We start from the raw sequence: 16,362 nt of genomic DNA on the forward strand, positions 1-16,362 counted from the left end.
ATTTCATTTCATAACACAGATACGCCAGCACGCCCCAAGCCGATTGGCTGACGCTGCCGCGAAGCCGATTGGACGGGCAGCCGCTGAAGGCCGCAGCCAATCAGAAGCCGTGGGCTGAGACCGTCGACGCTTGTGCGCTTTACGAAATCTAAAGGGCGTGAATGTTGAGGTTCCTTAGGGTTCTGTGGGGCCACGTGGGTTACCCCGTGTCTGTTGCAATAAATCCGATGAGCTGTAAAGCTCTCATACTTCACCCCCCCCAGTAGGGGCGGGTGAGAACGTTAGAACAACACACGATTAAAAAAAAACACGGAGTGCAAAGTATAGGAAAAGTAAGCAGATAACTCAAACAAAACTATATTACTGGTAGGAACCTCCTGGTTACACCAGCCCACAGGAGGTTATTGTGTCCGTCCGTCGTGCAGGGAGGGGCTGGGTGGGGAGGGAGGGGCTGGGTGGGGAGGGGCTGGGTCGGAAGGGTGGGGAGGGGCTGGGTGGGGAGGGTGGGAGGGGTGGGGCTGGGTGGGGAGGGGAGGATGGGGCTGGGTAGGGTGGCGCTGGGTGGGACTTGGTGGGGAGGGGCTGGTCACCCCGTGGTGCCCTTATAAAACTCAACGTTTAACCTACTCACGCCGGCTTGTGCTCGCCCTCACAGTCGGGCATATTTGCGGAATTCACCACGCCGCCGTTGACCCTGCAGGCCATTGACCGAGCACCCCAACGTTCCTACACTGGTGCTCCGACCTCGAAGCCACTTGACCTCCTCCCTCACGATATATACAGCAGCACGATTGATTAATTGGCCTTACGACCACAAGACTAGCGAGGGTAATTGTGATGCGTTGGTTTTCCAGATTCATTTAGAGGTGACATTTGCTCACCCGTAAGGGGCCGTCCATAAATGACGTCACGCGATTTTGGACGATTTTTGACCCCCCCCCTCGTCACACGGCGTATCAAAAAGTCAGACCTCCCCCCCCAAAAATATAACATGCTTCAAATCGCTTTGAACTATTGACATTGTAGTGCTTATTTAATGTGGCGCTGCACTCTGATATAGGATAGAACATTTATTTAAAAAGTATATTTATTAAGTAGAAAGTGTTGTCGATATTTATTTAAAGTTGTGCATTTGGATGTGACGTCACATTTCTCAATCCACCCTCCCCCTAGGTGCGTGACGTCATTTATGGACGGCCCCTAAGAAGGAAAGCCATGGAAATAAACTGCAGCGATGAGGAAATCTATTGACGAAGGTACCGAGGGAGTGTCAAGTAACGGAGGCAGTTTCTCATTACCAATAAGCCGCATTTTGTGAAGCTGAATCCTGGCCCGCATGGCAGGAGTCGTGTTCGTGGGCCACCTCACCAGAATTGGCAACATTGCCTGCACGCTAACATGTGGCTGCATGGGATAGTGGTAGTAGCAAAGTGGTTTGTGCACTAGGCGTTGAAAGTTGTTTAAACAGGATCATACAATTGCGCCTTCTGTTCAGAAACTCGTGGAGAAGTATTGATGACGGTAATTATAACATCTAATTACTGGAAATGTATGTTCAACTTCTTTCGCGCCGTACGTAGCCAAATGTGCTAATTGGAGGTGCGTGGTAAGAACAACAAACTAAACACAAACAGCAGTTCTGAAGAAATTAATTTTTCAATCTATATTATTTAAAAATGCAGAGCTCCAGTGGCTTCCTAATAACAGAAGGAAGAGCGTTCCAGATGGCCGCAGAAGCGCATCTGAAAGCGCTCGCGATGTACTCCAGAAAATACAATGTACTCCAGAAAACGATTGAAAATGTTTAACTGTAAAAGACCTTGATACTTGAATGTGGCTACAAAGTGAGGCTCAAGATATTTATGTGAGAAAAGTCGCGTACAACATGTTGGCAAACCGATTCAAGACGCCGGGAGGGGGGTCACAACTGCAAGACACATGCGAGTAGTGAAATGCGTGTTCATTGAGGGCAGTCGTTGGACGTGGAACCGGGATAGCAACAAAGAGTGATATTCTTGGTTCTTTCGGTAAAGTCACGTAGAAGGTGTGGATTTCACACCTGATGATGATAATTGTGGATTTCACACCTGAGTATGATTGCTTGTGTCGCAGTAGAAACGTCGTGAGAATTTTTATTGTTTTATATTATTTTATTATTTCTCTTCTACGTGACTTTACCGAAAGAACCAATAATATGAATCCCTGCAGTCACGAAAGCTTTAAATCAAAACAAATAGTGAATTAGGTGGTCGAGAGCTGTCAGAAAAGCTGAACATCAACACGTGGTCTAAAGAGCAATGCATGCAGTGGTCCTTGCATGGGTCTACAACTTGATTGACAACATGCAAACTGCGCCTCGTGTCCATGGGAACGTGCGGCGAGTCCAATGGCAATGTTTGTTTGTGTTCGTCGTGTGAAGGCGATGTGGGACTCCGTTTAAGTGTTCGCTCACGGGGGTCGGGCTTTTAGGACGCATCAATAAGTCGACGCACACAAAAGGAGACACCATTCCCGTGCCCTTGCCACCTGCAGACGCAGCACAAATTCATCCTGAGGACTGTTTGGGGGCCCTCTTAGTGAGCACCTTTTTAGGCCACGTGATGTGCATTGAGATTGCATTGAGATTTCGTACGTTTATTTATGTACGTATACAATACAAAGATTAAAGATCTCCCCCGTGTAGCCTTAAGAGACTGTTGGGGCAAGTGCTGTTAGCGAGCAGCACTTATGAAGGCCGGCACGGAAACACGAGGGGGGTGGGTGGCCAGCACCACGCCCGGCCGCCTTTGTCTCCCCAGTGTCGATGTTTACACATCGGCACTAGGTACTCATGAGGCCGAGTCGACCTAGGGGAGGCCCAGAACCGGTTCAGATAATAATCGGTGTTGGCTGTGAGCGGGAATCGAACTCGGAATCGCCGGGTTCGTAGCGCAGCAGCGCTAAACGCGACACCACCGCTCCCCCACAACAACACCACCACCACAACACCACCACTCCTCCACAACACCAGCACCACTCCCCACCCCACCACTCCCCACACCACCACCACAACACCACCACCACCACCACTCCTCCACAACACCACCACAACACCACCACCACTCCCCACAACAACACCACCCCCACAACAACACCACCCCCACCACAACACCACCACTACAACACCACCACCACTCCCCACCACCAGCACCTCCACTCCCCACACCACCACTCCCCAGACCACCACCACCACACCCCACCACCACAACACCACCACTACAACACCACCACCACTCCCCACCACAACACCACCACCACTACAACACCACCACCACTCCCCACCACCAGCACCTCTACTCCCCCACACCACCACTCCCCACACCACCACCACCACACCCCACCACCACAACACCACCACTACAACACCACCACCACTCCCCACCACAACACCACCACCACTCCCCACCACCAGCACCTCCACTCCCCACACCACCACTCCCCACCACCACAACACCACCACTACAACACCACCACCACTCCCCACCACCAGCACCTCCATTCCCCCACACCACCACTCCCCACACCACCACCACCACTCCCCACCACCAGCACCTCCACTCCCCCACACCACCACTCCCAACACCACCACCACCACTCCCCACCACCAGCACCTCCACTCCCCCACACCACCACTCCCCACACCACCACCACCACTACAACACCACCACCACTCCCCACCACAACACCACCACCACTCCCCACCACCACAACACCACCACCACAACACCACCACCACTCCCCACCACCACAACACCACCACCACAACACCACCACCACTCCCCACCACCTGCACATCCACTCCCCCACACCACCACTCCCCACACCACCACCACCACCACTCCCCCACCACCAGCACCTCCACTCCCCACACCACCACTCCCCACACCACCACCACAACACCAACACCACCACAACCACCACAACACCACCACAACACCACCACCACTCCCCACAACAACACCACCCCCACAACAACACCACCCCCACCACAACACCACCACTACAACACCACCACCACTCCCCACCACCAGCACCTCCACTCCCCACACCACCACTCCCCAGACCACCACCACCACACCCCACCACCACAACACCACCACTACAACACCACCACCACTCCCCACCACAACACCACCACCACTACAACACCACCACCACTCCCCACCACCAGCACCTCTACTCCCCCACACCACCACTCCCCACACCACCACCACCACACCCCACCACCACAACACCACCACTACAACACCACCACCACTCCCCACCACAACACCACCACCACTCCCCACCACCAGCACCTCCACTCCCCACACCACCACTCCCCACCACCACAACACCACCACTACAACACCACCACCACTCCCCACCACCAGCACCTCCATTCCCCCACACCACCACTCCCCACACCACCACCACCACTCCCCACCACCAGCACCTCCACTCCCCCACACCACCACTCCCAACACCACCACCACCACTCCCCACCACCAGCACCTCCACTCCCCCACACCACCACTCCCCACACCACCACCACCACTACAACACCACCACCACTCCCCACCACAACACCACCACCACTCCCCACCACCACAACACCACCACCACAACACCACCACCACTCCCCACCACCACAACACCACCACCACAACACCACCACCACTCCCCACCACCTGCACATCCACTCCCCCACACCACCACTCCCCACACCACCACCACCACCACTCCCCCACCACCAGCACCTCCACTCCCCACACCACCACTCCCCACACCACCACCACAACACCAACACCACCACAACCACCACAACACCACCACAACACCACCACCACTCCCCACAACAACACCACCCCCACAACAACACCACCCCCACCACAACACCACCACTACAACACCACCACCACTCCCCACCACCAGCACCTCCACTCCCCACACCACCACTCCCCAGACCACCACCACCACACCCCACCACCACAACACCACCACTACAACACCACCACCACTCCCCACCACAACACCACCACCACTCCCCACCACCAGCACCTCCACTCCCCACACCACCACTCCCCACCACCACAACACCACCACTACAACACCACCACCACTCCCCACCACCAGCACCTCCACTCCCCCACCCCACCACTCCCCACACCACCACCACCACTCCCCACCACCAGCACCTCCACTCCCCCACACCACCACTCCCCACCACCACAACACCACTCCCCACACCACCACCACCACTCCCCACCACCAGCACCTCCACTCCCCACACCACCACTCCCCACACCACCACCACCACTCCCCACCACCAGCACCTCCACTCCCCACACCACCACTCCCCACACCACCACTCCCCACACCACCACCACCACTCCCCACCACCAGCACCTCCACTCCCCACACCACCACTCCCCACACCACCACCACCACTCCCCACCACCAGCACCTCCACTCCCCACACCACCACTCCCCACACCACCACTCCCCACACCACCACCACCACTCCCCACCACCAGCACCTCCACTCCCCACACCACCACTCCCCACACCACCACCACCACTCCCCACCACCAGCACCTCCACTCCCCACACCACCACTCCCCACACCACCACCACCACTCCCCACACCACCACCACCACTCCCCACCACCAGCACCTCCACTCCCCACACCACCACTCCCCACACCACCACCACCACTCCCCACCACCAGCACCTCCACTCCCCACACCACCACTCCCCACACCACCACCACCACCACTCCCCACCACCAGCACCTCCACTCCCCACACCACCACTCCCCACACCACCACCACCACCACCACTCCCCACCACCAGCACCTCCACTCCCCCACACCACCACTCCCCACACCACCACCACCACTCCCCACCACCAGCACCTCCACTCCCCACACCACCACTCCCCACACACCACCACCACCACCACTCCCCACCACCAGCACCTCCACTCCCCACACCACCACTCCCCACACCACCACCACCACCACTCCCCACCACCAGCACCTCCACTCCCCACACCACCACTCCCCACACCACCACCACCACTCCCCACCACCAGCACCTCCACTCCCCACACCACCACTCCCCACACCACCACTCCCCACACCACCACCACCACTCCCCACCACCAGCACCTCCACTCCCCACACCACCACTCCCCACACCACCACCACCACTCCCCACCACCAGCACCTCCACTCCCCACACCACCACTCCCCACACCACCACCACCACTCCCCACACCACCACCACCACTCCCCACCACCAGCACCTCCACTCCCCACACCACCACTCCCCACACCACCACCACCACTCCCCACCACCAGCACCTCCACTCCCCACACCACCACTCCCCACACCACCACCACCACCACTCCCCACCACCAGCACCTCCACTCCCCACACCACCACTCCCCACACCACCACCACCACTCCCCACCACCAGCACCTCCACTCCCCACACCACCACTCCCCACACCACCACCACCACCACTCCCCACCACCAGCACCTCCACTCCCCACACCACCACTCCCCACACCACCACCACCACTCCCCACCACCAGCACCTCCACTCCCCACACCACCACTCCCCACACCACCACCACCACCACTCCCCACCACCAGCACCTCCACTCCCCACACCACCACTCCCCACACCACCACCACCACTCCCCACCACCAGCACCTCCACTCCCCCACACCACCACTCCCCACACCACCACCACTCCCCACCACCAGCACCTCCACTCCCCCACACCACCACTCCCCACACCACCACCACCACTCCCCACCACCAGCACCTCCACTCCCCACACCACCACTCCCCACACCACCACCACCACTCCCCACCACCAGCACCTCCACTCCCCACACCACCACTCCCCACACCACCACCACCACTCCCCACACCACCACCACCACTCCCCACCACCAGCACCTCCACTCCCCACACCACCACTCCCCACACCACCACCACCACTCCCCACCACCAGCACCTCCACTCCCCACACCACCACTCCCCACACCACCACCACCACCACTCCCCACCACCAGCACCTCCACTCCCCACACCACCACTCCCCACACCACCACCACCACTCCCCACCACCAGCACCTCCACTCCCCACACCACCACTCCCCACACCACCACCACCACCACTCCCCACCACCAGCACCTCCACTCCCCACACCACCACTCCCCACACCACCACCACCACTCCCCACCACCAGCACCTCCACTCCCCCACACCACCACTCCCCACACCACCACCACTCCCCACCACCAGCACCTCCACTCCCCCACACCACCACTCCCCACACCACCACCACCACTCCCCACCACCAGCACCTCCACTCCCCACACCACCACTCCCCACACCACCACCACCACTCCCCACCACCAGCACCTCCACTCCCCACACCACCACTCCCCACACCACCACCACCACTCCCCACACCACCACCACCACTCCCCACCACCAGCACCTCCACTCCCCACACCACCACTCCCCACACCACCACCACCACTCCCCACCACCAGCACCTCCACTCCCCACACCACCACTCCCCACACCACCACCACCACCACTCCCCACCACCAGCACCTCCACTCCCCACACCACCACTCCCCACACCACCACCACCACTCCCCACCACCAGCACCTCCACTCCCCACACCACCACTCCCCACACCACCACCACCACCACTCCCCACCACCAGCACCTCCACTCCCCACACCACCACTCCCCACACCACCACCACCACTCCCCACCACCAGCACCTCCACTCCCCCACACCACCACTCCCCACACCACCACCACTCCCCACCACCAGCACCTCCACTCCCCCACACCACCACTCCCCACACCACCACCACCACTCCCCACCACCAGCACCTCCACTCCCCACACCACCACTCCCCACACCACCACCACCACTCCCCACCACCAGCACCTCCACTCCCCACACCACCACTCCCCACACCACCACCACCACTCCCCACACCACCACCACCACTCCCCACCACCAGCACCTCCACTCCCCACACCACCACTCCCCACACCACCACCACCACTCCCCACCACCAGCACCTCCACTCCCCACACCACCACTCCCCACACCACCACCACCACCACTCCCCACCACCAGCACCTCCACTCCCCACACCACCACTCCCCACACCACCACCACCACTCCCCACCACCAGCACCTCCACTCCCCACACCACCACTCCCCACACCACCACCACCACCACTCCCCACCACCAGCACCTCCACTCCCCACACCACCACTCCCCACACCACCACCACCACCACTCCCCACCACCAGCACCTCCACTCCCCACACCACCACTCCCCACACCACCACCACCACTCCCCACCACCAGCACCTCCACTCCCCACACCACCACTCCCCACACCACCACCACCACTCCCCACACCACCACCACCACTCCCCACCACCAGCACCTCCACTCCCCACACCACCACTCCCCACACCACCACCACCACTCCCCACCACCAGCACCTCCACTCCCCACACCACCACTCCCCACACCACCACCACCACCACTCCCCACCACCAGCACCTCCACTCCCCACACCACCACTCCCCACACCACCACCACCACTCCCCACCACCAGCACCTCCACTCCCCACACCACCACTCCCCACACCACCACCACCACCACTCCCCACCACCAGCACCTCCACTCCCCACACCACCACTCCCCACACCACCACCACCACTCCCCACCACCAGCACCTCCACTCCCCACACCACCACTCCCCACACCACCACCACCACTCCCCACCACCAGCACCTCCACTCCCAGGTTATATTCATCCACGGCGCCGTGTCCCCCCGCCCCTCCCCCCGCCCCTCCCCCCGCCCCCTCCAACCCCCCCGGAGGTGGAGGTGGTGGCGACTCCTCCTCACCCAACGAGCCCCCCCACCCCCCACCACCATCCGCCTTGCGTGGCTGCCATGGCAAAGCCGGGCGAGCGTCTGGGTCGTTGTTGTTGTCGTTGTTGAGCGCCGCGTGGCGAGACGCGCCCCGGCGTGGAGGAGCTGTCTGTGTGGAGGAGCTGAGGAGCTGTCTGTGTGGAGGAGCTGTCGGTGTGGAGGAGCTGTCTGTGTGGAGGAGCTGAGGAGCTGTCTGTGTGGAGGAGCTGTCGGCGTGGAGGAGCTGTCTGTGTGGAGGAGCTGTCTGTGTGGAGGAGCTGAGGAGCTGTCGGCGTGGAGGAGCTGTCGGCGTGGAGGAGCTGTCTGTGTGGAGGAGCTGTCGGTGTGGAGGAGCTGTCTGTGTGGAGGAGCTGAGGAGCTGTCTGTGTGGAGGAGCTGTCGGCGTGGAGGAGCTGTCTGTGTGGAGGAGCTGAGGAGCTGTCTGTGTGGAGGAGCTGAGGAGCTGTCTGTGTGGAGGAGCTGTCGGCGTGGAGGAGCTGTCTGTGTGGAGGAGCTGAGGAGCTGTCTGTGTGGAGGAGCTGTCTGTGTGGAGGAGCTGAGGAGCTGTCTGTGTGGAGGAGCTGTCTGTGTGGAGGAGCTGTCGGCGTGGAGGAGCTGTCGGCGTGGAGGAGCTGTCTGTGTGGAGGAGCTGTCGGTGTGGAGGAGCTGTCTGTGTGGAGGAGCTGAGGAGCTGTCTGTGTGGAGGAGCTGTCTGTGTGGAGGAGCTGTCGGCGTGGAGGAGCTGTCTGTGTGGAGGAGCTGAGGAGCTGTCTGTGTGGAGGAGCTGTCTGTGTGGAGGAGCTGTCTGCGTGGAGGAGCTGAGGAGCTGTCTGTGTGGAGGAGCTGTCGGCGTGGAGGAGCTGTCTGTGTGGAGGAGCTGAGGAGCTGTCTGCGTGGAGGAGCTGTCTGTGTGGAGGAGCTGAGGAGCTGTCTGTGTGGAGGAGCTGTCTGTGTGGAGGAGCTGTCTGCGTGGAGGAGCTGAGGAGCTGTCTGTGTGGAGGAGCTGTCTGTGTGGAGGAGCTGTCTGTGTGGAGGAGCTGAGGAGCTGTCTGTGTGGAGGAGCTGTCTGCGTGGAGGAGCTGTCGGCGTGGAGGAGTTGTCGGCGTGGAGCGCCATGGGTGGAGGGGCGTCTTGGAGAAAGTCGCCGGTGGAGGAGGTGGAGGAGGTGGTGGGGCGGGCGCCGGCGGCGACGTCCCCGAGACGAGGCCAGGGCGGCAGCAGCAGCAGCAGCCAGGAGCGGCTGGAAGAGGTGATTGTTATCACGAGGTGATCGATTGTTATTACGAGGTGATCGATATTATGAGGTGATCGATTGCTATTACGAGGTGATTGATTGTTATTACGAGGTGATTGTTATTACGAGGTGATTGATTGATTGTTATTACGAGGTGATTGTTATTACGAGGTGATTGATCGATATTACTAAGTGATTGATCGTTATTACGAGGTGATTAATCGCTATTACGAGGTGATTGATTGATCGTTGTTACGAGGTGATTGATTGATCGTTATTACGAGGTGATTGATCGATCGTTATTACGAGGTGATTGATCGTTATTACGAGGTGATTGATCGTTATTACGAGGTGATTGATCGTTATTACGAGGTGATTGATTGATCGTTATTATGAGGTGATTGATTATTACGAGGTGAGCAGACGTCCTCCGGACGTCGTGAGAATTTAATTGTTTTATTTGTATTATTTTATTATTTCCCTTCTACGTGACTTTACCGAAAGAACCAAGAATATGAATCGCAAGAGACTCGTCTGCAGATGGACATCGAGACACAGTGAAGAGATTCACGTAAAACGATGATGACAGAGCGGAGAGACGTTCCAGACGTGGTGGTTGTTCTTTTTGGGTGTTTATTTAACAGGCCAACGCGGGCGTGCAGAGTCGCCCGGCAAATCCTCCGATCCCACGTCGCACTTTTCGTTTTAAATGCCATCGCCCACCGTTGTGTTAGAAGCTGGATCCAAACCACACCTCCTGCTACCGCACCTCCGATTAGGACGGTTGGCAACGTACGGCGCGAAAGAAATTCAACATACAAGCCGATCTGAAGATGCCATGCCAGATTTTTCCCACTAATAAAGATTTTATGTAACTGCTGTCACTGCGCAAATGCTTTACATTTTATTGTTCTTGTTGTTTTTCAGACGTTTAGTTTACGGCGCTGCATTAAATGTCTTTGCAGCAAAACACATCACGCGGAGAAATTCACCGCCGAGTAAAAGTTGACTTTCAGGGCAGTCGAGCAATGAATGGCGGCAGCTGAACGGCGACGGCTTTGCCGTGTGACAGAACTACAGGGCCTTGTGGCGGCGAGAGAGCCAGGCCGCTCGGCACGTGCAGGGGAGCGACGGCGTCCAGGAGGTGGGAGGCTGGAGGATCGTCCGAGTCTTCGTGTCGTCCACCTTTGCCGACTTCCATGCCGAGCGGGAGGCCCTCGTGAAGCAGGTGACGTGGCGCGGGTCTCGTTCGACACGGGTCGAGGCGCACCCCCCCCCCCCCCCGTCCCGAATAGCCGATGAATGTGTGTGTTCATTATGAAGGTTTTTTTTGGGTTAGATCGCGTGAGTATAAATGCGTCGTTAAAAATCCGCCACCACCCGACACAGCCAACTGGTGAGGTTCAACACGTAAACGACTTCAGACCACCGGTGTGTTGGAGAATCAATCGACAACATTTACAATTTGAGTACCTTGACGTTTTGCCGGAATTGTCAAAATAGCTTTATTATGAATAATATTGGTCAAGAAAGCCTACGTGGCAAACTGAATGTGTGTATGTTGCACTTCTTTCGCACCGTACGTAGCCAACCGTGCTAATCGATGGGTTGGTGTTCATATCCATTGCTGTTGGAGCTGTCAAAAGCGAACGGTGAAGAAACACTGACAGAGGGGCCTGATAAACCAATCTAATTTCATTTTAATTTTACCAGGTAAGGCCCACTGAGCTATACGGCTCTTTTTCAGAAGTGACCTGGCCACAAATGATAGTGCAACAAAGTGCCCTATCATGTGGAAATGTATTGCAGCCAAATACTCTAAAAGCACGTTTCTAAATGTGGAGGGAAAAACCAGAGGACCTGGAGAAAAATCCACGCGACCGCGGGGAGAGAGACACGCAAACTTCAAATATACAGCCGAGCCAAAGCCCGAGATCGGCGCCGTGGCAATGGCTTGGTGAGGTGGGGCGGATTGGGCTCACTGTCCCACCCAGGTGGGGACCTCTATGTGCTATGTGTGTTGAACTTCTTTCGCACTGTACGGAGCCAACTGTGCTCTAGCAGAGAAGTGACAGTTTACACAGGGACTCCTCTACGTGCGAACGAGTTGGGTTCCAGAGGTCTGTGTTCGTAAGTCGATTTGTTCGTAAGTCGATTTGTTCGTAAGTCGATTTGTTCGTAAGTCCAACTTTACTCCTGTCGATTCCAAACACGTTGTACGGCGTGTACACTAAACACGGGCAATGGCTTTAAAAGTTGTGTAATCTCCTGTAGATGCCACTGGTGCTTCACGCTCTGCAGATGTAGATGCCACCGCCGCTATCTATTGCGGGGCGGTTGAACCCACGACTCTTTTTCCGAACAGGCAACTTGACATACGTGGACATGTTTGCTCGTATCTCTGAAAGTTCGTAAGTCGAATTTTCGTAAGTGGAGGAGTCCGTGTACAGGGGGAAGGAGGCAATCGGTAACCTCCTGCGTGTTATTAATGCACACCGACGGCGACACGACCCTCCCCCCCGCAGGTGTTCCCGTGCCTTCGCGAGTGGTGCGAGAGTCGCCGCTTGCGCCTCTGCGAGTGCGACCTGCGCTGGGGCGTCCCCGCCGGCTCCAGCTCGGCGAGCGTGCTCCAGACGTGCCTCGGGGAGCTCGACCGCTGCCACGGCGACACGCAGGGCCGCCCATTCTTCCTGGGGCTCGTCGGGCATCGGTGGGGCGCGCAAAGAGAGAGAGAGAGACGCCGCGGCACGCGCTCGTTTTTGCCACCCCCTGAGGTGTAACAAAACCTCTGGAGGGCCTCCCTCCGGCGAAGGCCCTTCGTACGTGTGTCGTCGAACTTCTCTCGCAACGTACGTAGCCAACCGTGCGGTGGCACGAGCAAGAAAATGCGGAGCTGCGTGTTATTAACCAGGGTGGCCGCCGGGCTCGAACCGCGAAGACCTCTTCAAGCCGGCGGGAGAAACGCGCCGCCGCTTGGCCACGTTGGCGAACTCTCGCCTGGCCGATGGCGTTGATTGCCCGACGGCGTTTGTGCCCAGGTGCGGGTGGATCCCCTCGCCGGAGGAGGTGCCGGAGGAGATGGCCTCCCTGTACGCCTGGGTGCCGGGCTTCTCCGTCACGGCCATGGAGATAGCGCACGGCGCCTACCGGAGCCGCAACCCGAACGCCGTCTTCTACGTACGCCGCAGCAACCTCACGGGTAAGGGGGGGCTCACACGATTGCAGGGACTGTATACAAGGTCGTGGCCTGCACGCGAATATTCAGTTTTATTTTTTTCCTATAATTTAAATGTCAGGGTAGAGAGAGACGCAGAGAAACCCGGCTGCGATCGCAATCGCACCGATCTCCGGAACTGCACAACATTGAGAGACGCCACTCGAGTGTTTGGAGCAGAGATGCACCGTCATTCAAACATCGGCGTTGATTGTGTTGCAGTGGCTTGTGCCAAAGCCTCATATGTGCCGACAGGCACGGGCCTGCTTCCTGCTTCTCAGCCAAGAGATGGTTTTCATCTTTGTTGGCTGGTGAGTCAAAGCGATTTCATGCTTACATTAGCATTAGGAGTTTGGATTTTAAAAAAATGATTATTTATCCAGGAGAGCCACACTGCGTCGTACGACTCTTGCATCGGAGGGTCCTGCTGCTGCTACATTGGGTTTTTATTTGAAGATATGTTCAGCCAATTAATGAATGTTTGTACACGTGGGAGGAAACTCGCAGCACCCGGAGAAAACACGAGGGGGCAACAACCCTTTCTGCTTACTGCCCTCTGCTGGCGAGCCACGGTATGGCACCTCGACGTCCGTGGGAAAGGAGTTTCACAAAATCTCTGTATGGTCCTAGTCTCCACATCTAATTCCACGCTGTAATCAGCGTGGAATTAGTGGTTGGAAATTCCACATTATTATGGCCAGGAGAACGTATCTGTAGGACAACCACTGTTGACTTCCCCATAAAGTGGTACCTATTTTATCGTCCCCTTAGGAATGATGGATTGAGTCAACCCCCAACCAGTAATGAACACCTTGAAAACTAATATCTTTAGAACCGCTTTTTGTGTGTAGTTTGTTGTCCTTCCCCCGCATAGCATGGTTGGCTTCGTACTGGGTGAAAGAACTTCAACATACATGTATATGTGAACTCATGCTTTCACAATACGGGAGGCTCCTAATATACAGCGTACAAACTGAGATATATTGCGGCAGATATACAACAGTACATCGCGGACGCATTTTCCTGACGATTCCGGTGGAGTCCTTGCCCACGGTTGGCTCCTTCACTTCCACGCGGCTCTGGTTTTTGTTGCGCGCTGCGCTCGGCGCGTGCAGGCAGCCTGCCGGAGTGGGCGCGGGCCGACTTCGCGGAGACGGAGGCACGGCGCGCTGCGCACGTCGCCGGCATGCGCTCCGCCGTGCTCGAGCGTTTCGCGCCGTCGGGGCAGGCGCGGGAGTACGACTGCCACTACGCCGGCGACGACTCCGACACCAACGACTCCGGCACCGACGCCAGCAAGGTGAGGGAGGCTCGGCTGTTGCGAGCGACGGCGTCGCACGCCGGGCTCGCTGTAAGCTAGAATACGGGGTAAGCCGGAAGGCTACCTGCGATAAATATTTGTAATAATGTAAGAAATATTTAGGAAAGAAAAAAATAACCCCAACCGGAGCGCTATTACTGTGCTAATTAAGTTGTGCGTACGGCATGATTTTTTTTTTATGTAAAAAAAATATATTAATGATGAAACTCGAGATTCAAATGTTGTGAAAGTCCCTTCCTGTGGGCATTGAGGAGGAGCCATTCCCTGGGCTGTCAGGTGAAGGCGGTACAGCGCATGGACTATTCTCCATCTGTGTCTATCCGTATGGGTTTCTTCAGTGTGCTCGGGTTTCCACCCACACATACAAACACTCATTCAGTGGCTGAAAACATCTCAGACATATCGAGGACCAGAGAGGTTGAGCAACTGTTAGCACCTCCCTGGCCACCGCAAATGCCCTTGTGCTCGTCTGTGCATTCTCTCGTGCAAGCGGATCCTTGTGTCAGGCCTGGAGGAATTCAGTGTGGGTGTCCTCAGCTTCTTCCAGGAGGCCATTCAGCGTCAATTCCCCGACCGCACGCCTGGCACGGAGGGCCTTTCCTGGTGAGGCCTCTTCGAGGCAACAAAAACGTATTTCCAATGTGCCCCCCTCCCCCATTTTTAAACCGTGTTTTCCTTTAAACGCTATCAACGGGCAATATCGTGAATGTGGATCGTCGTAAATGGTACATTGAAAAGCTTCCGTAACATTTGGTTCATAGACATCAGGCAATTTCCACTAAACTAAAGAAACAATGTTTTGATTTAAAGCTTTCGTGATTGCAGGGATTCATATTCTTGGTTCTTTTCCTTCGACGTGACTTTACCGAAAGAACCAAGAATATAAAGAAACAACGTTTTTATTTGACCAGGTAAGGCCCATTGAGCTAAGTAGCTCTCTTTTAGAAGCGACCTGGCCACAAATGATAGCTCAACGAAGTGGCTGCCAACTCCCTGCGGACGTTACAGGGCGGCCGGCCGGCGATGGGAAATGGGCCATCACGTCCTGCCATCCAATATTGTGTTCCTGACATCACGTGTCATCGCCAGGGGAACCCATTTAGGTTGTTCCATCATGCAGGAGCCCCACAAAAGCACTACAATAACAAGCCCGGTGCATCAGACAACGACCGAGTTTGACTTTACGATTCTCCAGTTGTGACAAGGCGTTAGGCTGTAATGAGGGCTTTGACGTGCCAGCGACGTGCTGTCAACACCGGACGTTTTTTTTTGGGCTTCTTGTCGCTGGTGTTTATTTTTATTTTGTTGTACCCGCAGGGAGCGAGCGGAACACGAGCAGCACCGCGATTTCCTGGAAACGCGAAGGGAGCTCGTTTTGGGTCGAGATCGAGAAATGCGGAAGATGCTGTCCCACATCTGCAGGCCTCAGAGTCAAGGTGAGGCGCGTGAAACTTCAGAACACTGGCGCAAGCAAAACGAAGCGGAAATTGGAGCAGCCGCCGGGTTTCCCTGCAGCAAGACAGCGGGCTGAGGCTTTAGCGTTGAATACAGCCGGCGGAAGAAGCGGACGTGAGGCTCCATCAGAGCAG

At 57.2% G+C, this 16,362-nt stretch overlaps 1 protein-coding gene across 1 annotated transcript; it reads left to right on the top strand.

Moving 5' to 3' along the window:
* Nucleotides 1–13,361: 13,361 nt before the first annotated feature.
* On the top strand, nucleotides 13,362–15,417 carry LOC144949202 (uncharacterized). The gene is made up of 3 exons (XM_078879091.1): nucleotides 13,362–13,437; nucleotides 14,568–14,752; nucleotides 15,264–15,417. Exons 1-3 carry the CDS (start codon nucleotides 13,362–13,364, stop codon nucleotides 15,378–15,380), a joined length of 378 nt encoding a protein of 125 aa, XP_078735217.1. The 3' UTR covers nucleotides 15,381–15,417.
* Nucleotides 15,418–16,362: the final 945 nt, after the last annotated feature.

This window comes from Lampetra fluviatilis, chromosome 53 (genome assembly GCF_964198595.1).
Source record: "Lampetra fluviatilis chromosome 53, kcLamFluv1.1, whole genome shotgun sequence".
NCBI lineage: Eukaryota > Metazoa > Chordata > Hyperoartia > Petromyzontiformes > Petromyzontidae > Lampetra > Lampetra fluviatilis.

Excerpts from the sequence above, each read along its gene's own strand:
- LOC144949202 (XM_078879091.1), top strand. The coding sequence starts at position 13,362 with ATGGAGATAGCGCACGGCGCCTACCGGAGCCGCAACCCGAACGCCGTC. Across the intron at positions 13,438-14,567 it reads ACGCCGCAGCAACCTCACGG|GCAGCCTGCCGGAGTGGGCG; the intron begins GTAAGGGGGGGC and ends CGGCGCGTGCAG. Across the intron at positions 14,753-15,263 it reads CCGGCACCGACGCCAGCAAG|CGGATCCTTGTGTCAGGCCT; the intron begins GTGAGGGAGGCT and ends CTCTCGTGCAAG.